Source organism: Puntigrus tetrazona, chromosome 2 (assembly GCF_018831695.1).
Source record: "Puntigrus tetrazona isolate hp1 chromosome 2, ASM1883169v1, whole genome shotgun sequence".
NCBI classification, from domain to species: Eukaryota; Metazoa; Chordata; class Actinopteri; order Cypriniformes; family Cyprinidae; genus Puntigrus; species Puntigrus tetrazona.
Window position 1 is genome coordinate 5,536,486 of NC_056700.1, and position 27,216 is coordinate 5,563,701.

The window sequence follows — 27,216 nt, forward strand, 5'->3', positions numbered from 1 at the left end:
GAGAGAGGTCTTAAGTATATGTCAACATGGGTGACAAAAGATAATAGTTCAACACAAAAGGTCTTTAACATACACATTAATTCAACAACATTTCAACTAGGTCAGAATTCACGAATTCTTACTGTTACAGGTGACCCACACAAAATAGATTAAATTAAAAAGGCAAATGTAAAACTGACAAATAATCTAATAAAGACTAACTCAAATCAGATGTATATGTATAACCAAAACATCTGAAAATATATACATACTTAGAGGCTTTTAAAAGCCTGTTTATTCACCTCTGGTTTGTAAAATTAAAATGAAAAATCACAAGCAGCACCTTGTTTTCCATCTTTTGCTAATCAACTGGAAAATAAAAAGCAGGTTCTTAAGATTTTGACCTGTGACATCTCTATTGCACCCTAGAGAAAGATTTCAGGAGGAGCACAGTCACTGCCTCATATACGCACACGCTCTCTCACACACACACACACACACACACACACATATAAGATCTGGAGGTAAAATGTGCTAGGATAGAGTCCTTGTTGGCCCTCAGTGTCCCCTCTGTGCTCTCAACATTCTTTTAGGGCATGGGGCTTTTCCAATGCATCATCGTCTGTAAAAAAAAAGGAGGAAAAAAGATTTGATACATAAAATTCACAAAGCACTTAACAATAGGTATCTAAACTAATACATACAATATAAATAAAAAAAAGAGAAAACATTGAAAAGTTTGCATTATAATTAAAAGCTACACAAGCTATACAAAAATGCCAGGCAAGCATACTGAGATGCAGTCCTGCACAAGCAAATAGTAAAAGTGTATAACATTTTTTTTTCATTATATATACTGGCAGCAATAAAAAAAAAAAAAAAAACACTGACTTCAGAATAACACACAATTTTTTTTTTCTTGTAGACTCAGCCCCCTGCCTGGAAGTTTTCTTTGAGATTGCAAATGAGCACAGGAACTAAACTGGATTAAAACTATGGACGAGCATGCCTTGAGGCATAATCACTATGTTTATTGACTGAAATTAATTTAGAGTTAATACGTCGCTGTACAGGTATTTATTCAGGACAAAAATTCTCCCAGGAGGCGGAATTCCTCTGCTTTACTGGTTAAAGGTGTCGCTTTTAGCCAACACTACAAAGTGTTTGAATCGCATGAGCAGTTAGGTGAGGTGAATTAAAAAGAGTAGGCCTGGCTCACCTAGAAAACAGAATAGCTAGGCAAATACATTTTGGCCATTTGTTCAATGCAAATAGAAGAGTTGGGAAATGAGTATTAAGAACTCAAGCTTTCTGGATATATATATATATATGCATAATTCTACAATAAAATATCGAACAAATCTGAGGTTAACATTTTTTTAACAACAGTAAAGAGCATAAACCATGTGGAGTTTGACTTTTCAATCAGATTTGGACCACTTTTATACGCTTACAATACAAAAAATCCAAATGCAGTTTGTTTAGTCAGCAGATTGATGGGTTTTGTAACAAAACATTTTAAGGTTTTAAAATTATACATGTAAATCACTGACTTTTTTCTGACTTCTGACATATGACATAATGACATATGTCATATGTCGAGTCAAAGGTCAGAACCTGGCGAGGCAGTCAGTCAGTCAGTTAATCAAACAATCAATCATTTTTATTTATATAGCGCTTTTAACAACACAGGTTGCATCAAAGCACTGTAAAGCACAGTTATTTATGTTAGAATTTAAAACCAATCGATCTGCTTCAGAGGACATGTGATAACCCCAAAAGCCTATAGGTTGATTTTACATCATAATACTTGCGAATAGATACAATTTATGGGGCTTAAAAATAATGGCTGCGATCCACCAGCATTACCAAGCTAGGAAGAGCCACAATGAAAAGAAAAAAACAACAACTCATCATCGTTCGTCTGAAAGAAAAAAGTCATATACACCTAAGATGGCTTCAGGCGAGTAAAATATGGGGTTATTTTTATTTTTGGGTAAACTATTTCTTTAACTAACATAATACAGTTCTTATTAATCTTTGTTAACCTTGATTCATAAAATGAAAAATAAAATTTTTAAGTTCATGTTAGCTCACAATGCATTAACTAATGTTAACAAACACTTATGATTTTAATAATACATTAGTAAATGTAGAAATTACCATCAACTAGATTAATACATGCTGTAGAAGTATTGTTCATTCTTAGTTCATGTTAACTAATGTTGTTTACTGTTCACTAATGAATGACTAATTAGTTAACAACAACGAGCATTTGCAATTCATTCGATCTTCACGTCTGCACTGAGAAAGTGGTTAAAGGGTCAGAGATACTCAAAAAAAACAAAAAAAACACCAGATGGCAGCCAATCATTTTGAGAGGCAGGTAGTGATATTTGTAACCAGTGTTTAAAGTTTGCTGATTATACTCACTTACTGCTAAATTAAGTTTTTAAATGATATCGTTAACACATTGGATGTAGTTCTCTGGATGTAGATATATATATTATAGTTAAATATTAGACATGTATTTCATTGCGAGTCGCCAAGCTTTGCATATTAAAATGACACTACATTTTTACTTTGGGTATTCAGAAAAGGTTTGCATTTTTCCAACTGCATTTGCATTTATGTATGATGACTATATTGGTCCTATGACCAATTTACAAAAAAAACATAGCTTGAGTAGGGGGGAAATCAAATTGAAATTTGAAAAATAATGAAAGAAAGAAAGAAAAATGTAATTTTTCTATTTATCTTTTCGTAAAAAAGTTTCTCTCTCTCTTCAGGTGAATGACCATTATAAAATGCTGTTTTTAGTGGCCTCCATGTTTTGAGGCCTGCAACGTGAACATAGTTAAAGACCACCCTACCTCAGCTTCGCTGAGCCATAGGAATCTAACAGTTGTGTGCTGGCTAACTCCAGATTCCAGTCACACAACTCAAGAACCTTATGACACTCCACCCTTGTTTTCAGGCCAAGACAGAAGAGCTGCTCCACCTGGGCACCAAAAGAAAAGTTTGATAAAAGAAGAATGTATGAATATACTTCCAGTCTCAGTACAAATAATGTCCCAAAAACAGAGTAATAAGTAAAAAGATTTACGATGTATTTTTGTGTTTTGATTACTTATTACTTATTACAATTAGATTACCCCTAACCAGCCAGTGAATCATGATTACTGTGATGGCTGTTACCTTCAAGTAGTGTACAGCCTTCTGTACATTCCAGCTGTGATTCTGTAAAGCCGTCTGACATTCTTCAATCGTTACTCCGTGGACAGCCTCCTGCACCTAAACATGGCAAATCCAATAACTGTAAATCTATAAACAGTCCTTAAAGTGGTAGTTTTGGAATAGTTAGAGATAGTAAAGGGAGTTCTGCAGTGCATTTAGCTTTTGACATGACTGAATCAAGTTTAAATCTGTACATGTTTGCAAGTGCAGTAACTTACTATTTGCACTTAGTGCAAGTAACCTCTGTTTTCAAATTAACTGCCATTTATCTTCTGTCACCTTGGATACATATTCTCATGAGTTTCTCATCTTCGCCCCAAAATGGTTGTTTAGTTTTTGCCTTAATGGAGTTATCCATGTAGTAAAGGTAGGATCAGAATCAGAATGTGCATATTACGTGCCACTGCTTCCATCCACCATCTTGCTCAACATCTACACCTGATTTGAACTTTTTCAATGTAAGTAAATATAAATTTGTGTGGAGGGTCAAGCTGGGCTGTTCCTGGCTGCCACAATGTTCACACTTAGCGTATTTTTTGAAGCTGTCAGCGTCTCTTTTACATTAGAATCCTATGGAGTAAACAGTGTTTTTAAAAAAGCCCTCAGCACTTTTTAAAACACCACAGCCAGCGTCTTTTTCTGCAGTTCAGAGTGTCTTTTCAATTTGAAAAAAAAGTCAACCACGTCAAGTGCCCTTTTGACAGTTGACCAATGACCAAGTGAGTAGCGAGATCTGTCTTTTCTATAAACAACAATAAAAAAAAATGGAGAAGCTGCTGACAGATAAACTGATCATGCTAGTCTCGGAGCACAAGAAACGTCATTGTGAATTGACATTTTCATCCCTGTTAACTTCAAAAGCCAACACAAGAGCCAACTTTTGACGCTTTCTTGACATTTCTGCAACACACCGCGCTAGGCTACTGTTGCAGCTGTTGTTATAGAAACAAAAGACGCTCTCTGCTGCTTTTTTGTAACAGACACTATCAGTGTTTTATTTTACTTGTCAGAAAAGACGGCAAGTGTGAACACGGCATAACGGAATAAGCTATGGACTTTCTTTAAAGTACTTGTTTTGCATACCAGAAAACCCTTCATGTCCAGCACTGTATGCATGGATTTCAGTGCTGAAGTCCATGCTCCAGTGTTAAATTATAAGCAAATCTTTTAAAACGTATGCTCTTATGATTCCGTGGACAAAATCCTGTGAAATCATCTGTTTTCAATGTAGCTAACCTCGCATTACTTCATGTCTCTTCCCACTCAAACTATGACCAGGTCCTTTACTGCAAAAAGATGGTTTTGACACTTTTGACACTCTGAAGTAATGAAACTGTGACACCAAGTATTTTTATTTATATATAAATAAAGGCACAATTTAAAAGGGAGAGCCCTGAGACCTTGTTTAAACATATCCAAAGTAACCTGATCTGTTCTCTCTGTCAATGTTGTAAGTTTCCTCTTTGCTCTGTGATGTATTTTTCACTGCGTGAGAATGTGTGTAGTGTGACAGCTGTATTGTTTGTCAGTCATGGCAACAGTAACTAGGGAGGGAGGGTCATTGCGAACAATCAATTAAGACACCACACAGTCAGCCCAAGCCACTCATGAATAATTCATAAAAAGCACATGACAGCTCATATAGGATGCATATACAAGTTTCAAAACAACTACTAATAACATGAATCGGTTTAAAATAAATCTTCGAATCTCTCACCAGTTTGACTTTGTCATGGTTGCTGGTGCTGTCAGTCCTGTTAAATGAGCCATCAGAGCTTACTCGGCACAGGCTGAGTGAGTTCTTCAGCCCCCCTCTAAATCCAGAGCCTGTCAGACTGCTGTTGTTATTGGAGGAGAAATTGGACTTGAGCTCCCCTTGTTGATGAACCATGGGCTTGACGGTGGCTGTGTTTACCTGCTTCTTTTCCTCACCACTCTCTGCCTCTTTGAAAAACTTATCATAGCGATCCAAATAAGGAGGCCTCTCAGGCAGGAGGTAGTAGTGCGTGTTGCTGACCTTCTTCCCATCACGTACGATAGGCAGAATGCACGGCCCTTTGGCTGGCTCCTTATCTTTGCCCTGTGCCTGGATGACCTTGGGAGCAGCATATTTGGGATCGGAGGCGAAGCTCTGAGTGGTCGGCATTAGTTTAGCAGGTGAAGTGGAGAGGTAGGATGTGCCGTAGATGGAAGAAGCTGAGCAGAGGCTGCTGCGAGTCTGAGGGGAGCCCACGTGTGGACTTGGTGTGCGAGAGCCTGGCTGAGAGAGGGGATCTCGAGGGGGAATCTGAGGAGGACGTTCCTTATCATCCTCATTTCCAGAGATTGGAGACAGCTCACCTGACCAGCGAGCATAATCGCCACCTGCACGTTTGACTGGACGGGGTGGTATGGGGATACGTGGTGGTATTTGTGGTTTGTCCTCAGAAAAAGTTAGTACTATCTGCCGGTGTGGCTCCAGACCAGGGCTAGTAGAGGTCACAGGTACATTAAGATGCCTCATACACTCTTGCTGTAGCTCCTGGAAGATCTCAGTGGACTGCGAGAAGGTGCTGGCATTGCTCTGCCTGCAGGGCAAAAATAAATTGTCTTCTATATGAGGCTTACATTCTCCAGTAGGAGTGCAGGACATACGTGGAGAACATAGTTCATCAGCTCCTCGTTCTGCACTGTTGATGGAGCTCACTTCAAAGTCATCCTCATCTTGTGCTACATCATCATAGGCTGGGGTGGAGGAGGGGCGGGCATCCCAGTCCACCACTGGGGTAGGGTGAAGGGGCGGTAGAGAGCGTGAGGGGCTCTGTGGAGGAGTTCTATCTAAAATGTTCTCTGCATCAAGCGCCAGTTTAGCCAGGGTTGGAATCTGAAGCTCCACCACAGGAGATGGTGAAGGTGTGGCCCATGGAAACTCTTCTCCAAAGTCTATGAGTGACACTTCTGTGGGAGTGCTGCTCCTGAGTCCGCACACTGTATGTGGAACGATCACCTAATTTTGTAGCACAGACCCATGCAGCTGGTTTGAGCTTAAGGCCCTTCTTCTTCAGAGAGAGCCGCCGAAGGCCTGATGAAGTTTGGTCCTCGTCCTCAGCAACAGCATCGTAGGAGGGTTCTAGTCACATGACAAAAACAAAATTGTAAACAAATATTTGCTGAAATGTCTGTTGAGCTTGACATGTAATGTAACGACAGGAACTGTAAAGAGAAGAAATGTTTTTGTGGTTAAATCTTGACACTGGACCACAAAAACACAAAACGTCACAAAAACACAACTCAACTCTTCGTAGCTTCAACTTCAAGGGTTTGTGAAACTACTGCCAGTATAAATTACTGTCTGATCTCAAAACTAAATGCTTTTGTGAGAGAAAAATAAATAAATGATAAAGGAAAAACATGTTTAATGAATTTACAAAATTAACCTAATCATAAAGTTAACAAGTAAAATACTAAAAAACAATAAAAAATGAAAATGAATGAAAAATCTATCATCTTTTAAAAATAATGAAAATGTAACTAAGACTGTTATTATAGGCCATAATGTTATCTCTCAGCATTTCAGTTCCAAGTCAGTCAAATGCAGTTCTTAAAAGAGATTTGCGATGCCTTGTCAAATAAGAGCTCTGTAAACAGCATCATTTTGGTTTTTAAAAAAAAGGACATTATGGAATCAGATGTTTACCAAATGTCATGTCAGTGCATGAAACCACAGCAAACACATGACAAACAAATAACTAAAAACTGGAGCAATTTAGAGAAAAACAAAGGGAATGAAAGAGCAAAGCACAAATGCATACAATACAGATGAGCTGTACCTTTGAAGCAAGGGTGCTAAAAGAGAACAGAGGGGGCATAAGCAGTGCTTAAACTGAACTGAGGGTCCACACTTACTCTTAACCAGCAAAGAAGGCTGAGGGGGCCGAGGGGGAGGCTCCTCTGCAGAGCAAGCAAGCAAGTTAAAGATAGCATATGCAACAAAAAAGCAGGTCAGAAAGGGAAAAAAACATAAGAACAATAAGTACACAACAGAGAAAGAAGAAAAATGCACAAAGCATGAGGATCTGCATTAAAGAAGTTGTGAACTGAAAATGGCTAAATATTTTAGATTCTGAGAGCCTCTCCCCATTAGTCATTCATTTGGATTACAGGGTCCCCACACTTTTTAATCAATAAGCTAACTTCCAGGCATGTATGATTTCTAGAAAAGCATTTGAATGATTTAAATGTTTTTTTTTCTCCAGTAAATCATTTAAAGTACTCTCAGATGTGTAGTTTACTTGATTTGTTCTAAACTGGGAAAAATCATTCAAATGTTTCTTATATTTGGCTAGACTCATTTGAGGACTACCTTCTCATTGGCTGCAATGTCTATTAACCATTCCTGTTCTTGGTTTTAGCTCATAGCGGCATTTACCAATTTTGAGTGAGAAGAAACACTGCTTTTCAATAAAACAGTTGTGCTGCCTAATATTTTTGCTGAATCTGTAATACATTTTTTTTTTTACATTACATGATTTCTTCTGGACTAAAAACACAATTAAAAATAACTTAACATTTCTTGTTTTCTATGACCATTGGAAGCATGTTTAATAATGTTCACACTTTACTAATTGAAACGCATTGGCTTACTCTTAGCACGTCCAGGGAGTTGAGTTGGTCTGGCAGAGTTAAGATCCAGTCCCAGCACATCTGGAGGATCCATGGGATTCCCAAGATAAAGACTGCAAAAGTAACAGAATGACAAAAGCATTTAGCAGCCCATCAGTCTACAGAGGAGACCACTTCTTTGACCTAAGTTTCGAGAAAAACAGGCTCTGGAACTCTGCCAAACGATGATTTAATGACACTGTATAAGCAAAGTAATAAAAAGACAATTCAGATTTTAACAGCAGCCCTTACATTTCACTGGATGTTTTATAGAGGTATTTACAGCTGTGATATCAGTTGATGCAGCCAAGTTCATGGCAGAGCTAGAGTGCACTGTGTTCTACTGCCACCTTGTGCTGATGAAGTAAAGTGCTTAGATGCTGTCATGTACAAAGACTTGGGATGTGGCTCCATGTAAAGTGAATGTAGCAATCTACTTATTGGCCGTGACAGAAGTCACTGTCCATCCAGCGGACAGGCCCTCTAATCTACACACACTTTTCATGCTAGTCCTATATATAAAAAGATATAAAAGAGAAGTGTGGTTCTGTGGGAGGTTAGTAGATCACAAACATGTTTTGCAAGAACAATTGTTACATAACACACTAAAACAACACATACGTGCATTTAAACCAGCTATAGAGTCAGCCAATAGAACGATTAATCAGCCAGTTTAATGTAAAGTTAAACTGATAATTTACTGTGTGGCCAATTAATACTTAAGGTCTCAAAAAGTAAAATTTTAGGAGTAGAGCCACTCTACTCCTTAAAAAAATTGGCACTAGCATTTGAAAAATTAGTTAAAATCTAACTAAAAACAGTTAACATTTTTTATTTCAGAGAATACGATAAAAACTGCAGAAATATACGTGACATTACGTTTAAGTGACTCACTCATCGATCCTGTCAGGAAAACCCCAGCAGCGTGAGGGTTAGTGTCTCCATGGCCTGTGTGAATGAAGCTGTTCTTCAGTGGACGGCTTATGTCATGGGCAGAAAGACCTGCCACTGACGTGACTGTGTTCCTGGGAAACTGACCAACCTTCAGGGTACGCTTGTTCTGACCTCTCCACCAGTAGTTCTCTGCCCTGCAGGACACAGAGACAGTCAAAAGACAAAAACATAGCATCTCTCTCTTATTTGGCTACTTTATTATAGAGGGCTGGGAACTGAGAAATTATTCTTACATACAGTTTTTGCAATCAGTATTGAATAGTTTCTCAATGAGTGAATCATATGAGCAGATTCTTGTTAGTAAAACAATAGCAGTGAACCATTCTTGAGAAATTATCGATAATTCTCATCTCTATATCTAGACCAAATTTTAAAGAAGGCCTCAAAGTGACTTCAGTTCATTTAAAATTTGACAAAATGTGAAGTAAATAAACTGAAGACTTTTTTTTTTTTTCCTTCAAAGGACCCCTTATGTTCTCAACCTAAATTTCTTTCTTTTGTTGAGCACTAATAAATTTTATTTCTGTTGTTGTGCACAAAAATTAATTAAATAATGTGCACCTTTTAATTATTATTTATGGATTGACTATCCTTCTATATTGCATGGCGATTTTTAAAACGAACAAACGGAATATATTTTTTCAAAATAATGATTGAGAAAATTTTAAAATCTATATTCTAAATCATTGTAGCAAGACATAAATGAGTGGCAAAATCATGTAAATTCACTGGTTAAAAGTATTAAATGTAAAAAATGTCTGGATTGGACTGTTTTTTTTTCTTCATCTTGTCTGTCCTAAGATCACTCACTATAAAATGAAAGTGTCAAATCAATCATGAATCCATAAGCCCCATTACATTTTATATAAAAGCTCACCTGCCCTCTATGATGGTAATGACATCATTCATCTGGATTTGAAGCTTGTCAGGTTCATCAAAGTCTTGCAGGGCCCTCATGTCTGTAGGCATGGTCTCTACTAGAAATTCCCTTAGAGCCACAAAGGTGGGCCTGTCATCTGGTTTCTGAGCCCAGCACTGCATCATGACATTATAGATGTCCTGAGGACAGTCCTCAGGCTTAGGCAGCCGTTCACCCTCTTTATCTATTTTGTGAAGAATCTGTCACAAACACATTTCATTTTTTTCTTACCCAGTAAGTAAATACAATAATAGCATGATCACTACTCAGAAGCAAATGTAATATTAAGCTCTAAATGTCTTAATTTTTTGAGATAACTGTCAAATATCAAAGCTGGTCTTTTATTTAGCAGATGTTTACTAAATGGAAATTCACTAAATGGAGTACATGAGGAGGGGTACCTGACTACCATTTAGACCCAGCCATGGCTCCTGACCATAGGTAAACATTTCCCACAGGGTCACACCAAACATCCATGTGTCTGTTGCGTGAGAAAATGTGCGCGTCTTCAAACTCTCTGGGGCACACCTATTTAAAAGAAAAAAAAACACCATTCCAAAATTAGGTCAGTAGAATAAAATACCCGTAAATAAACAACCCACCAAGGGGAAAATTACACGAGGATCATGAACAGTTCATTTAATCAAATCGAGTGCCACAAACAATGACCTCATTCAAATTCAATTTAAATCCTGAGCTCTGGCCTGTGGCTGCATACAAACAAAACCAACCAAATTATTTAAAGCTCTCCGTATCCCTTCTCGACAGATTCAAACCACATGCAAACAAACTCTTCAATTGTAAATATATATCCAGTCTCTCCAACCCTCTCCCTCACCAGGCAAATGGGACTTTGCGATGCTCTTGCATGACGTAATGGTCATCATTCTTAGGCAGCGCCCTCATTAGCCCAAAGTCACCGATTTTGACCTGCTCATTAGAAGCTAGGAGGATGTTTCTGGCAGCCAAGTCTCGATGGATGAAACGCTTGGACTCTAGGTAGCCCATACCATTGGATATCTGGATGGTGTACTGACACAAAGTGGAAATGAGGAAATGACCCAGGGTCTTTCGCAAGCGATCCAGCATGGAGCCGAGAGGTGCAAGCTCAGTCACCTTAATAAATAATAAATAAGTAATAAAGACAGTCATTAGGGAAGGGAAGCAGAGGGAGAAGAGGGGCACAATATTAAGTTTCATTTCATTTCACAACTGAAAAATTGGAGACAATGAACACTGCCAATCAGGAATAACTCGAGAAGTCAGTGTCAGCAAATAATGAGTCTAAGAGAGCACACAAATGTCAAGCCTTATTTTAGCTCACCCCTCCCTTCTCAAGACCTTGATACTTTAACACCCTGTCTTTGCCACCAATTTGATGTAGACGTTAACTGGCACACTCACTCACCATCTTCATGGGGTGTGTGAGGACAACTCCGTAGAGACGGATGAGGTTCTGGTGGTCAAGAGAATGCATGGCATTGACCTCACGGATGAAGTCATCCAGAGCATCTGGTTGGTTGAGCACATCTGTCTTCAGACACTTCACTGCCACATTGAGCTGAGGAGTACATGTTGAAAGAACAACTCAGTCAGGAAATCAGCACAGATTCATCACAAGTCCCTGCATGAGAACACATCTGGCCTTTGCTGGGGAGAGCTATCAGCAGCTGGACTAACCTGTACACATCACAATCCCACACACGCTAATGACCCCCTCTGAGACCTTTGTCTACCCTGTTGCTGGTCAATACTGAAGTTCAGAGCATAATCGCAGAGCAAATTTATTCCCTGTGCTCAGCTTGGACTCTGGGTGAAGCTCCACCTTTTGGAAAGAAATCATTTAACATCTGCCATTAATCTGCCTAAATTTTGTCCAGAGCCATCTGCATTACTTCATGAGCTTAAATGGATTTTGAATGATTAAAAATATTTTTACATTTTCAAAGAGAACTGTAAATAAAATCACATCTTTCAGTATGTCACGCTTCTTTAAGTTTAAAGGAGGTGTAAATCAATAACAGTTTTGGATACATGAGTTTGGCGCTTTATGTTTTGCACCTGTTGCTTCTGTTGTGTAGTTGTCTGCTTAATTGCCTTGCATGTGAAAAGCACTTTAATCAGATTTCTGAGGAGTTAAGCATGTACAGCGTAGAATACAAACACAAGTATCACATTGAGTGCCAGTGGTTTGTTCAAATCATAATTTCTATGTTTGAAAACCAGCAATAGTGATGCTTGCCATAAAGGCTATAATCATTAAGCTGGATGAGGGTGTTTGAATGTTACAGATATGAAAAGAAGAGTTGACATAAATCTCAGCTTGGTCCTGACATTGTTCTGTACAGTGTAATGAAGCAGTGTTTGATCTGCACAGATGGCCACGGGAAAGATGTTCCCACTCAAGTCCCATGTGCAAAGAACCCTTTGGTGTGCAATACACACTATCACTACAGCCTCCGGCTCAGTTCACACGACATCTGACCCCTCATCAGGTCATTAGAGGCCCGTCTCTCCCACAAACCTCCTCTGGAGAACACAGCTGCTACAATGACACATAGAGATCAGCCCTGAAACAGGATGTTCACATGGAGCCCTGGAACACTTTAAGGGAAAGGTGGAACCACAGATACAAAGTGTCTGAAAGCTATTCTTTTGTTGATCTCAGTCTCTGAATGTCATAAACAATGTTCCTGCCAAAATGTGTAATAGTCATTAATGCTCACACTTTAAAAGGTCCAATTCTCAACCCTTAAACTATTAACTACAGCTTTTGCCTCAATACACTGCTGATTTCACTGCTAATAGTTAGCAAAGTAGTTATTAAGTTCAGGTATCGGGAAGAATTAGGGATACAGAAAATTTCCAACAAGAATGTGTGCTTTATAAGCACTAATAAACTGCCACTTTGTTAATAATAGGCATGCAAATAAACAACTAGTTAATAGCGAGAACTGTTCTCTTTATTAAAGTGTTAGCTCAATTTCTGATTTCACATGTTTGAGATTTTAAAAAAAGAATAATAAACATATCCCTAAATTCTCAATAGTACAATATGAATCCTAATCTTGAGTACATCCTGGTGTATGACAGAGATGGTGGCATCCGCAAATCTTTTTATTTTATTTTAACAAAGCTCCCTCTCTTTGCAAACAAATGCAAACAGCATTTGTCTCCTCCCCACTCTCCATTAGAATAAATTCAGAATTGTGATTTTTTTTTTGGTGCAATTCTCCTATAATTCTGGTTCATGAATAAAAAAAATGTTTTCAAAAATTTAATGAAGGAGTCAATGAATTTTACAGTGCAAGCATCAGTGCAGCACGAGCGTCACAAAAAAAAAATGGCACTATTGCAGAGCTTGTGGTTTATTTTTTTTTTCTCCATGCAAGTTAAAGAGAGATTCAGTCATAGTTCCCCTAGGTATATGTGACTTTTTTTCTTTCAGATAAATGCGATTCTGAGTTATTAATTGTCCTTGCACTTCTAAGCTCTGTCATTGAAGTGGGTGGGTGTTTCCCTTTTTACAGTCCAAAACACGTTATATAAAGTGCTCACATGGTACCGGTGGTCAATTAGGGCCTGTGGCGAATCAACGTTCTTGTAGGCGCAAAGGAAACTACATTTCCTTACTTTAGCAAAGGAAAACCAGTGTTATATTGGCTTATATCGAAATCCTCCAAAAAAATTCTTTAATAACCCTCGGTTCTAATTCGTGATATTCAGTATTTTGTTCTTTTCGCATTTGTCACTAACCATATACACCTAGGATGGGTGAACTAACCTTTTAAGCCTCTCACTCAGAACAGGCTTTAGGTCTACTCACCACTTTTCCATTTGGTGTGAACCACTCTCCACGCTTGACAACACCGAAGGAACCATCACCCAGTTTCTCAAAGAGAGCCAAGTCTTTCTCACTAATGAGACAGGTGAGGGTCTGCTGCTGGCCATCCACTGGAGGAGGTGTAGCGGTGAGTTTTCGGAACGTACTGGCCGGCTGGGGATTGAAGTCTCCTTCTGGTCTCTTGCCACTAAACACCTTGGAAATAAACAACAATGAAGTCAAATGAGAGAAAGAGAGAGAGAGAGAGAAAGAAAGAGAGAGAGAGAGAGAGAGAGAGAGAGAGAGAGAGAGAGAGAGAAATTCCATAAAGAACTGCTCTTTCTAATTGGTTATCAGCTCTTGAGGCACTTTGTATGAGGAGGCTGTGAGTTGGCCAAGGAGAGCTGAGCTATCAAGAACCAGAGTGTGGGCTGAGTGGGAATCCAGGGGCTACAAACTCAAGGGACAAGGAGAATGGACATGAACGGAAAGGTGGAGGAGTGAGATGACTTTAACCCACTAAAAACAGTGATCATGACTTTAACCCACTAAAAACAGACAAAAGATCAGATTAGAGAGAGTGGTGACACTGCAAAAAGAGAAAACAGAAATAGAGAAGGCCAGAACGCAATGTCTGTAGCCTTGAGAGTGAGAGCCTGGATGTGACGGACAGGCTGAAAATAGAAGAACTGAACTGGGACCAGAGTGAATATAGAGGATCTAGACAGAGCCTTGAACCCCAGACTACTGTCTGATAACCATACACATAGCAAACATATATTACACACTGACAAATGCCTCAATGAGTAACAAATCCAAACTCATCTTTCCATCTCGGTTCTGGACTTTCCATTGACATTTGTATACTGACTCTGAGCCAATGATATTTTCGCTTCCTGACCCTTACAATAGCTTTTTATATTTTTACACCTTTATTTAGACATTAATTAGTATGTTTATGAAGTTGTTTTAAAGCGGGACAGTTGCTTTCCACAATATAGATGATTCAGATTTAACTGTCCACATAGCTACTGCCACCAAAAGTCTGTCATAAAACACATTCAAACACAAAACTATATATGCACCCAAACATATTTGCATGAAAGTAACATTTGAAACAGGATAGCACTTACTAAAGCATGCCTACACACTAACAGTGGAGTGAGGAGGCAGATTACTCAGTCTGTTCCCGGTGCCAAGAACGGAAACAAACAGGTGTAATTTTAGAAAGCTCTCATCCTCTCAAGCCACTTCCTGTAGGCCCAGGCCAAAGCTGCAACTAAAGCCTTCACACAAGGCAAGAAATAAGTGTCCAATGTCTGTGCATGTGTGTGTGTTGGATTCATTATTTGATATAAGTGGCCAAGTGGATGGTCACATATTGAAGATTTATAATCAAACTGTGTGCATATGTGACTTCATAAAAGGAGTTAACGTAATCATTTTCAATTTCAAATGTTCATTATTGTACCTTTAGCAAAACAAAAGCTTGACCCTTTTTAACATTAAAGGAACAACTGTATACTTTATTTGTACCTAAAAGGTTTATAGCAGTACCCTGCACCTAACATGCATCTTTTAGGGTTAAATAAGGTCCACCATTGTCCATTTAAGGGTACTGCATCAATGGAAAGCAGCTGTACCCAAAAAGGTAAATTTTTGTGCATTTTTCCTGACAGTGTATGGGAGTAGAGGATATCTGTGTGTGTGTGCTTCATTTAACACAAGTGTGCCATTTCTGGTGCCAAAGGTCAAGATGTCCTCTCATCCCACAAACACAGGAATGTGCCCTACAAGCTGATGGTTTAGACAAGAGCAATCATTTGTCAATCCTGTGTGCATATCACTCCCACATGCACACTTCCTCTCAGCACATACCGAAACTGAGCACACACAGACATACAGTCTATAAATGTAAATATAAATGAGAGTAGGAGATTAATGACGTGGCAAGTAAGATGGAGTTTGAAGACAGATTAATTCTGTGGTCTCTCTCTAATTCTAGCCTTGGCTCTTTGTACGCTGTTAGAAAATGAGATGCCAGTATGGCACAAATACACACTTAACACACATTCAAGGAAACAAAACATTGTAGTGGTATTTTAAATATTAAAAACAGAGCAGAGCATGCCAACATAATACACAGTTGTTGCTGTTTACTCATGTTAAAACTGACTCTTTGGTCTACACCACCCAGACATCCAGCTAGGAAACAATTCTCATACTGAGGACACACTATAACCAGCAATACAGAAACAGCTCAAAGCAAAGTATACATTTATTTAGGTCAGTTTATTTGTATGCTATAAAAATATTCTGGGGAAAGCAAACTGCTCCTTTTATGCTGTCTGATATAGCTCCTAGCTTATTTTATCTACACCAAACCAACCTTCACGAGTTTGACAAACCTGGAAACAGGCCTTTACATTTATAATAACCCTAACCCTAAACACATTTACAAATAGATGTAGTTTTTTTTGGCTTTTAATAAATGTATTCAAAAATAGCTTAAGGAGAAGAAGTTAAAAAGAAACTGTGACAAAGAATGCATCCAGGTTGACTCTTAATACTAGTTAATAATACCCTCTGGGTCATTCTTGCCAAATTACAAAGGGGTAAAATTACTTTAGAAAGATGCAAACCTTTGTGTTATTTGCATATAAACAATGCATACGCATGCTGCCGCTTACATGAAACACAAGCAGAGGACAGCATGTGAAGGTGTCATCAGTCACACATAATCAGTCGCTTTCAAAACCATTTATGTTTGCCTTACAAAAATGTACTATTTATTGTCTTCATGCAAACATTCTTGCCAAACCAAATACAACTTCTGTTAATATCAGCGCAACATTTATGACATTGGTTCACTTTATATTGTCAACAAAATACTGTAAAAACTATCAACCGGTATACTGAAAGGTTTATTATGTTAGAATGGTTCAAACTGCATTTCAGCCTGGCCTTCAGAATCAGCCATTAAATTAAATTTTATGAGTCTATCGTCAAACACATGCACACGCTCACGTGCAAACACAAAGCCTAGAGAATAGCCCACATTGTGCCAATTTATTGCTTGTAACTATGGCCAATTTGATGCTCTTCCTGCAGCATTTGATGGACCATTAACCTGGTTAGTGCTTTAGAGAGTGAGCAGCAGACGCGAGTCAACACTATGCTGCTTCAGCAGTCAGAACAAACATTTCAGCATTTTGTGTAAAAGAGAGAAAATAAGTGGTACATTTCAGAGGGTTGAAGCAAGAGGCCTCACTCAAATTTAGTGTCGATGACAAAATACATGTTTCCTTACTATAACTTTAAAGAAACTTGATTCCTGAACTGCTTCCTGATGCTTCTGAGAAGCATCACAACGTCAGCTTGACATTTATGCTGTCGAACAAAAGAGGAAAGCTGTGGAAATCTTCTAGGTCAAGTGCTTAAAATGTTAGATCTTGATTTATTCCCTTCAGGTTCAATAACACACTTTGCAAGTTAGAGACTCTAAAGGGAAAATGTAAGCTGAATGATCAATGAACAAAGCAAAGCCCTTGTCCAGCTCCATGTGTATAGATGTGTGAGACCTGGTTCTGGACTGGAAGCCTCATTAATCTGTGCGTGTGAGGAAGGCTGATGACATACCTTGCTCATCCAAGACTTGCGCTTGCACATGGTTTTTCTCCTCTTTACCGCCTCCCAAAGCCGTCTTTGCCCTGTCAAAAAAAGCAAATGAGAGAATTATTACAATTATAATTCTGCCAGTTAAAAACAAATTCAGCTTTAATCAACAGTGCCATCTGTAAGAAAACAATGTTAGCTGAATAGAAACATAATTAAAGACTGTTACAATTAAGATTCTTACTAACTTTGTCAAAAGCCAGCTAAAAATCATGCTAAAACTGTGTAATTATCATGATATGTGCAAGGAAACCAGAAAAAGCATCAGCCTTAAAATTTCTATCAGTAATTTTCGTGACTTAAATAATTCATCGCTTAATGCATTCATGTTTTACAACTTATATTTGCTGCTGATTTATATTTATATTGTTAGATACTTGTAAGTGTATAACTACAGATGGTGATTTTGTTGTGCAATAGCTTATAAATAGAGCAAGAAACCTTTGAATTCAAACTCAGAATAGGATTTTTTTAAAACAAAAAAATGACAAGCAAATAGCAAAAATAAATACAACAAAAACATGCAAATTAAATCAACAGTGCTTTTCAGTTTGGTCTAAGTGTAATAGACATACTGTAGAAATACTACAGAAACTGAATAATCTATTAAATTAGGGATGCACAGAAACTGAAATAGCTCGGCCAAAAATATATTAAAAAAAAAGCTATTTCGTAATAAGCAAAAAGAAAAAATAAACTATGCTGAACAATGACGTGATGTGATCTGATATAGGCACGTGCAAATGCAGCAAACATGTTAGCTGTGTAAAAGCATTTAATAGGGTCAGAGGAAGACGCTACAGTAATTACAAGCACCGACAGTGAGAGACCGTTTAGCACTGCATCTCATGTGTCAGACGAGAAGAGGAAGGGTGGCTGTTGATGACTGAATTTTGCGAAATAAGTATTAGTAAATAAACTGCAGACCGATGTAGCATATTCAAACAGTGATGTACTAGTTCAATTGTATCTGCTTGTTAGCCAGGGTTCAAAGTCCAAATCTGCACTTCTCATCTGCTGCTAGGTAATATTGTCATGCATTTTTTAAATAAGACAATAATAATAATAATAATAATAATAACAACAACAACAAATCTATTAATACATTTCTTATAACACTCACACAATGTTCATATTGTGATCTGTAATATTTTAAAATGTTTTCAAAGATTTCTGTTCTGCTCAAAAAGGTTGCATTTATTTGTACAGTAAAATATATATGCCTGATTCAAGAAGTGAGTCTCAAAAATATCCTGAAATGGTTTTTGTAGTTTAAGTATTTTAAGTTAAATTGTGCTTTGTTGGTATAGTTATTGGTATATTTAAAAAAAATTGTGTTAAGTGAATATTTTTTAATTGTTTTGTAGTTTTTTGTTTTTATTTGAAAAGCTAAACAAAACAATAAAAAGCCAATTTTGGCTATTTAATTTATTTTGTATTCGGCCTTTGGTCCAGTGTTGGATTTGTTCCAACTTCGGCCAAGAATTTGCATTTCTATGCATACCTATATTAAAGGGGTCATATGATATTGCTAAAAAGAACATTATTTTGTGTATTTGGTGTAATGCAATGTGCTATAGGCTGCTCTGCAGGTTCAGGAATCAGTTCTCTGTAAAATGCGTTGAACACACTCTAATCTTTGTGTTAAACTTTTTTGGAACAATGTTGTAAATACCATTGATTTATAGTTGTGTCCTGTTTTGGAAGCAAAAACAAAGTCATTTCGCTTTCACAACGATACACAGCATCTCTAGAACATGGCACCTACAACAACACTACAGCAAAAATAAAAGTTCTACCTTCTTTCTTCACATTTGGGCGGTGTTAAGAAAATAAACCCACACTGTGATGAAGATATGACAAGTTAGGCAAGTTCAGTGTCACGGGTGATTCATTTGCAATATTGCATAGCTTGTTAGTTATCTGTGGCTCTTTGTATTAATTGCCAGCCCATTTAAAAACAGGACATGGAGATTTACAGCCCCATCTCTTTGGTTTTGAAACTTTAGTATTTGCAACTTCAGGGATCTTATCTATGCAATCCAAAGAAAAAGGAAAACTTATAAAATCGCAGCATATGACCCCTTTTAAAATAACACTGGATAGATTTCACTGTATAAACAAACAAATAACACAAACAGGTTTATTTATACTGATGTCTCTTTAAGACCTTGGAAGGTCTTAAATGATACATTCGCATATATGACCCAGAAAATGAGTATGAGTAGAAACAACGCGCAATACGTAAAATCCCATGCTAAAATCCAAGTCTTGATCATTAAGGTCCTATGCTTTCTGCAATGTGGAAAATGAAGACGGATTCATGGAATCCAGACATAAAAATGGAATTTATTCATGCAGAATGACACAGAATTTGCCAAATTTTGGATGCATAAATCAAAAGTAGATCAATTAAGTCAAAACACAATATGGACTAGTGTCTGTGTATATTTCGCTGCAAAGATAGCATTTTAATACAAATCCTAGACATTCAGCATCGCTCTGTGTGAATGAATGAACACATGAACATAAATTCTGAAACTGCGTCACTTCATGAGCCTTTTAGCATTTCTTTTGATAAAAACTATTTTCATTTACATTTAATATTTGTAATATTACATTTAATACATAACATTTACCAGATAATTATTAACCAGAATTTATCTACCAGAAACATGTAAATACTCAACACAGCATTACTAAAAGAATGCCCAGACATAAATAAATTTTTCATAAAATCAGTTCATTAGTGATGATTTTGATTGAAATGACTGAAGGAAAATAAGAAAGAAAGAAGGGGAAAACAGGACCAAACTATGTGTGCCAAAACAGAGAGAAAAGCGAGAATTGTAGAAGAGCCATGTAATGAGTCTGAGTTGGGCAATAATCAGGAAAGGAAATTACATTAGCACAGTTTACACTTCAGGCATCACACAAAGGCTTAATACTGAGTGTGGGATGACGCACTGATTAGATTTGGGAGACATTCAAAGCTTGTGCGGGATTTAGTGAGAAAAAAAAAATCTCTGCTTTTCAATAAGTTTCATCAGTCCTGTGACTGATGAAACATATTGAAAAGCAGAGATTTTCTGTTGTATTAAAATGATGCATCTAAAAAAAATTGTACTTTTAGATGAATCTTTGTCGATTACGAAAATATATAAGAAAATATTCATTCTTGGGTTGAACCCATTTAGATCTGAAGATCTTTGGATTAAGATGCCGACATTAGTACATAGACTCTATGTTATTTATTTTGAGAGGAAATCTTTACTGCTAAAGAAATTTCCCATTGACTACTCTAAAATATATCTGAGTTTAATTTCTATAGTATTGTCCCTTGAAGAGACATACTAAAATGTTTGCTAAACTATGATGGGTGTACTCACTTCTGTAAATATAAAGTTCTATACGCTTTTAATAATGTTTAAACAAGTAATAGCACAAATTGGCATTGGCCTATAAAAAATAGAAATTATATGATGCTTTAGGGTTTTAAGTTTGTAGATGTTGAAATTTAAAATCACATATAAGGCTATAACATTTGCATATTCTTTCATAGTCATATGAAACTAGAGACACTATCATGGATAGTGAAAAATCTGGCTAATGTCCATAATCACTTTCACACTGGCCCCAGGCCATCAGGCAGTCTTTGTTGTCGAGCCCTGGAAACGCCATGTCATTCCTTGATAAAGCTTCACAAAGCTGTTTTTTTAGAGAACCATGACCTGCTACTTATGTAAATGTAAAAGTATCTAATTTGGTATTAAGACCTACAAAACTGTCCAGCATTCATAAACAATAATCAAAGTGCTAACCAGAATGGGCAATGACTTTTCTCTCTATGCTCAAGAATTAACAAATGCACTGCAAAAAAACATCACTAACTATTAATAAGCAGCAAATGAAGAATTTATAGAGAGAAAGGTTGTAGTTACTTGCAAATGCCTGAAATATGTCAAGCAACTATTACTTTTTTTTTTTTATCAGATTAGGTGACATTAATTATAAGTGAATAAATACTGCTAAATAATGCTTATAAATAATAATAAAAGGCTAGTCACTGAATTATTAAAACTACTGTTTTCTTTGTCACGTCAATGTTGCTCAGGCAAAAACATAAAAATAGCATTTCCACTGATTTAATGCTTATAGCTAATGCAAAATATGTTTTATTTTTTAATAAAATTTTTTCACCCTTCGTCATTCCAACAGTATGGTTATCATATATCAATTTCCTTTGAGTACACTGCCTTTTGGAAAGCATTATTTGGACTGAACCAAAAAGAAAAAGACCTTGGTTAGACTCACCGGGCCGGCCCATACCAATCTTCTCCAGGTCCTCATTCTTCACATAGTCGAAGTGTGAGAGACGTGTAACGTTGAGCTCATCACGGATGCGCAGGAAATACTGCTGCAGTTGTACTTCCATCAGCAGCTCCAGCAGCCACTCAGTGCCCTCTTCACACTGCATACTGCTGCCCAACTTCTGCACAGACAGAGACACACCAATGAACTCCACAGAGCTATTCCCCATAGCCAATGACTACGTTCATGAGTCAATAACAAAAAGTAGTGTCCAACACTAATTCATGTTAGTTAGATATCATGCTAAATGTTAAGAGTGTGCAGCAACAATGATGGGGGAAAAAAGGATACCGTTGGCTATTACTGCTTAACCATGGCAAACATCTGGTGAGCACACACACACACACACATACATACACACACACACACACACACACAAAACATGAACACGCACACCTGAAGTTCATAAAACGCAGATGGCGTTGGCCCTGACCCAGGCCACATGTGCTAAGCTGCTCTCTAAATCCATTTAATTACTCCCAAAAGGAGCATCTCCAAACCTCCGAAACTAACCAGATTATAGGCCTTACCTTTTCACAAAAGCTGCTGCAACTCTAATTCCAATTCAAACACAATTAACAATAATGTCTTGATGCATCCATAAAAATCTAAATCCACATTTCCCAAAGTCCTTATCACGTTTCAAACAATGAACATCAACAGTCCCTTTAAGCTTTTGTTTTGCAACACGAGGAGCAGATGAATGGTGCGGCAAACGGTTAGAAGAACACTGACACTGATGCTTGGAAGCTCTGGGACAAATAAAGTGTGCTACTGTTTTCCATGGTCTGCTTTTGCGCTTGTTCTTTTTTTCTGTTGGAGCATATTGGACATCAGCTGCTTTCAATTTTCAATCTCTCCCTCCCCCTACACTCCTTCACACTGGTGATCTTTCTCTGACACACTTTCTTTCTCTGGAGGTCTTGTGGTTAGTCACTTCTTAACAACATTAAGGCAAAACCCGGGAGGGGGAGTGGTTGGAGGTGGAGAGCATATCTTGCAATCAGAAAGACAGCAGTGTCAACTCGCCTTTTTGAATGGCAAAGTGTGTTTGGATGCATCTGTGTGACTGTGTAACTTAAGATTTTGTTCATGACGCTTTCTCATGCAATGCATATGTGAGTGTAACAATAAGAGGCTGCCAAGGGTGCAAACTATAATACGGTTACAGACATTTTGTGCTTTTAGTTAAATGTTAAATTCCATTAAGAAAAACAGTGCTTCAAACTTAGTGAGTTAAATCGCTTCCAAAGTAAATTACGAAAAAGCAGCAGTGCTGATTACAGGCTAAAAGTTTCTCTTGATGTGATGAAATTAGGGCTGTCAGTTAATTACACACTATACACAAATTATTTAGCCTACATGAAATCAAATTATGTAAAATTATGTAAAATGGTAGTCAACTTTTTTTTCTAATGCCGAGATCTGAAGAACAAATTTTATTTATAGGCATCCTTCAGTCTCAAGAGACCATGGATGAGGCTGGGTGAGTGTCATCAGTACATTATTGGTTGTGACTCAAGTCAAATTTAGGACAAAACATATGAATAACAGTTTTAGGACTGCTAGGGACAGCTGAATCCATAAGCTTTTAAAATGTTGTTATTGACTGAGCTGATATGTACAGTAACAACAACAGTTCTGCTATTGTTTTATTTGAAATTCTTTCATATTTAACTTTATTTAACTTTAACTTAAAGTGATATTTAGAGGGGGGAAAATGTGCTGATGAGAAACATTTCCCACAGTTATTCGACAGGTGTCACTGAGCTGGCTGTGGGTGGGGTTATTTGAGTTTTCCCTTATCCTCGCTTTTCTTCAGTCATATATATCTTGTAAAAGGTCTGTGCGCATTTTACTTTCACTTTTAAATTAGTGCAAATTCTGCATAATTTGTTTTTTTTATTCAAATCAAGCGACAACAAAATACATACTGGGAATTATTATCCATCTTTTCCTCGCTTTTCTTTGGTTTTAAATAGAAAACTTTTACAAAACTAAAAATCATTAAAAAAATGAGGAACAAATGACTGAAACGTATAACATATAGAAAACCATGGAACTTTTTAACCTGAGCGCACGTATATTTGATCACATCACATCACGTCATTGTGCAACATAATTCATCCAGTCTCCTCACTTAATAACAACAAGCCCAAACAAAAAGCTCCTCCTCAGCCTCACGTTTACCTTCTGCAATGTTTTTTTTTTTACTTTGCATGTGAACAAAGTCGCACATGAAACTATGTCATAAACCAGACAAACCTAGTTATTTTCGCGAATAAGACAAACGGTTATCATGAGGAGAATTTAACAATATATCGCAAACGATAAGATACTCTGAACTCCAAGAATTCGAATCACTCCACTCCAGCTTCGCTCTGGGTTCACTATTGCTAAAAGTACTTCAGTATGTTTTAAAATACAGCAGAGCTTCTTTAAACATAATGTATTAAATTTAAATTAAATAGGAAAAAAATATAAATACTAGGAGAGTGGTTTCAAAGTGGGTTATTGGAAGTGTGCGATCAATTTTCCTACCACATGCCAAGATTATTAAATGGCTGTCAGCATTAAAAGGTATCACTGCTGCTTTTTTGCTAATTTGTTTTTAAAAGGATGAAAATAACTGTTGCAGCATTTCTTAGAGATTTCTGTTCATTCAAAACTTAGATACAGATAGCCCTGTAACATTAAATTAGTTAAAATGCATTATCGAGGAAGTGACTGTATGGGAGTAAGTACGGTATCTGTTTAAGTTATGCATTCACCTGAAAATATTCTGGAAGGAATACACATATTCTAGCGAACTATGACTTCCCACAAATGTCCAATGGTTTCTTAAATAAGTGTTGGAAAAGAAAAAGAAAGCACAAGCAGCCTTTTGTGCCCAAAGTGCTTTCTCTGTTGACACATGAAAAGTCATGGGTCACAAGGGTCAGGGCCTTTCTGACTTTAATTTAACCATCAATATCCTTCAGAACATGGTCACGCACTAAAATTTGTGTGACGTTTTATCTCTCTTAGTTTTGTTAAATTCAAGTATGAGAATAGTAATAGTAGGGCTCTATGATTCCCTATGATGCAGAATTAGCTAAATCTGTCATAAAACGGCTTGCTGCACATTTCAAATTAATGTATTCAAGCACTTCTTTAGATTTATATTTATATAAATATAAAATCTGCAACAAAGTAAATGATCTAATCTAGGTGATAAAAATGATCTAATTTGTATTCAATCATAAAATATAAAATCTTGAAAAATGAAAACAGACAACATAATTTGGGGAAAAACTTTTTTTTTTCCATTGACATTTGTTTTAGAACTGTTAAAAATCTAAAACTCATTCCATACAGCCCAACTGTACCTTTCAGCCCAACCTTTCACACTTAAACTGGGAACACATCCAACATCATGTCCAAATATGTCTCAATAGTTCCGGTCTACCCTGCTGGCTTGCAAACTCAGGAGTCAAAGTTTAGACGCAGTATACCTCTGAACATACAGGAAACATGTGTGAAAGAGAGAAAGAGAAATCCAGACCTCTTCATATACTGATGATAGAGGAGGAAAAACAATTGTCCTGTGGGGGAAGTGAGTCAGTTTGTAGTTGTTGCAAGCAGCATGTATCAGTCAGATCTACAGACTAAAATCAGTTACAACTTTCTCCTCTTTGATATGAAGGCTTGCAGTCTGACAAATCCAACTGCTAATTCAAGCAAGCAATCTGTCCTCGCAACCACAGCGGCAAAGCATCCATGAAATGTCTGGCTCAGTTGTGATCTTGATATGTCATGAGTCTGATCCTGATAATATGTGGTCGTGCATAGCGTGGTCATGCTAAAAGGAACAGCTTTTGGTCCTGAAAAAGTATGTTTCACTATACAATTTGTAAGCACGTCAAACAAACCAATACATCATATCTTTTAATATTTGTTCTTTGCACTGGGGTATTATCATTTGCAAAATATGGTAGTATAGCTAACATTTTGAAACTTCGATATTCCAGTATTACAAATATGCAGGTATACCAATCAATGCTAGTGGCAACGAGGTAAGCTTGTGCAATTTCATGTAATGCATAGTGTTACAGGGCTGTAGACTTTAAGCCCAAGGGAACTATTGCCATGGCCCTTGGACAGAGGCCACAAGTTACAACCAAGAGTGGTTACACCCTTCACGCAAATTTAAGAAAGAACATTACATATGAATTGCCATGATGGAGGCACAATAAATCAGCTACAAAAGACTGGCAACATTACAATAATGCAATTAAAAATTCAAAAAGAATGGATTAATGGCCACAATTTATACCTTAATAACTGGCACCTAACTTCTGACAGTATGCGAGAAATACACTGTTAGACAAAATGCTCTCAAGTTATGCTCTGTGAAAGTTTAATGTATTGTTAGGGTCAGACTCTGGTATGGTCTGATGATATCCATGAACACAGCTAAGCTCTAACACATGTATAAAAGCATGGTGTGGTTTCACACCAACACAGATGCTGACATGAACCAGCACACACACACGTACGCTCAAGCGCGAGTCAGTCTTGAAATTCCAAGATCTATTCCTCAAATTGAAACATACCATGCGCTGCACAAGAGAATGAAAAACAGACTTACTCTGTACACATGAAAATGAGCAAGAAAAGGAAATGATTTTTTGAGCTTGTCAAAACGACGCATATTGAGTTCTAAGAGGAAATCCACAAAAAGACAAGTTCAGTCTAATCGAGAGAGACTCTTTTGCTGGAGAACAGGGTTCGAGATGGAGATACAGCTCCAAAACTGTGAAGATCTCCTCAGTTGGAAAGTCTCCAGAACTTGTGCAGCCGACGTACTACATTCCATTGCGGGGCAATCCACATTAAGCTCCTTTAACCGAAGCTCAGCTCATGGAGAACTTGTATGTGGGGGAGAAAACACTAGAGAGAGAGGTCTGCCAAAGGGAAATGTTCACTTGGCAGCCTAGTTAGAACATCCCAAGAAAAAGTTCACACTGCATGCTCAGAAGCAAATCACAAGGACTCGGAGGTGATGTCCTCCTTGTCGTATGTCGGAAAAATATTTTGCAGAATGTGTTTGAGCCATTTTCCTCAGTTGTCCATTCCTCTATCCATCCGCTCAATACACCGGTCAGCTATTAATAGAACAGTTTCTTCTATTCCTGATTCCCTCGCTCAGATGACAGCCACAGTAGAAGTGATAAGAGAACCAGAAGAGCTGCAATGCCCAGACAAAGTTGTCCCCAAGCGCTTCTGTGGTGTGCTGAACTAGAAAAGGCTCCGCTTTTTGTTTTTTGGTTTTTTTGGGCAGTGCATGCATGTTTGTGTCAGAGGGGACGTGTTATTTTGGAGCAGGAGGAGCGTCTAGGACTCTCTCTCCCCCTACTGTGTGACTGTGTAATTCCTGCAGCTCACAAACAGACGCTGGGGAAGTGCCCCTTTTCTTTCTTTCCCTCCCTCCCTCTCTCTCTCTCTCTCTCTCTCCCTCTCTCTCTCACTCTTCTCCCTCCGTCAGCCTGTGCCCGGGACAGAGACTCTATGGTATTCGGATGGAGGAGCATTTGATCATGTGCCAAAAGGTCAGATTTAACTGCAGGATGGAGAG

At 37.6% G+C, this 27,216-nt stretch overlaps 1 protein-coding gene across 1 annotated transcript; it reads right to left on the reverse strand.

Moving 5' to 3' along the window:
• tnk2b (tyrosine kinase, non-receptor, 2b) lies at positions 1-26,981 on the reverse strand. The gene is given in 17 exon segments (XM_043220529.1): positions 1-601; positions 2,853-2,980; positions 3,178-3,273; positions 4,934-6,157; positions 6,159-6,325; positions 7,102-7,146; positions 7,840-7,931; positions 8,752-8,785; positions 8,788-8,945; positions 9,689-9,930; positions 10,132-10,258; positions 10,569-10,846; positions 11,139-11,291; positions 13,557-13,769; positions 17,193-17,263; positions 21,543-21,720; positions 26,230-26,981. Coding segments are annotated over 17 exon segments (3,276 nt in total). The 5' UTR covers positions 26,293-26,981; the 3' UTR covers positions 1-594.
• Between the last annotated feature and the right edge of the window lie 235 nt (positions 26,982-27,216).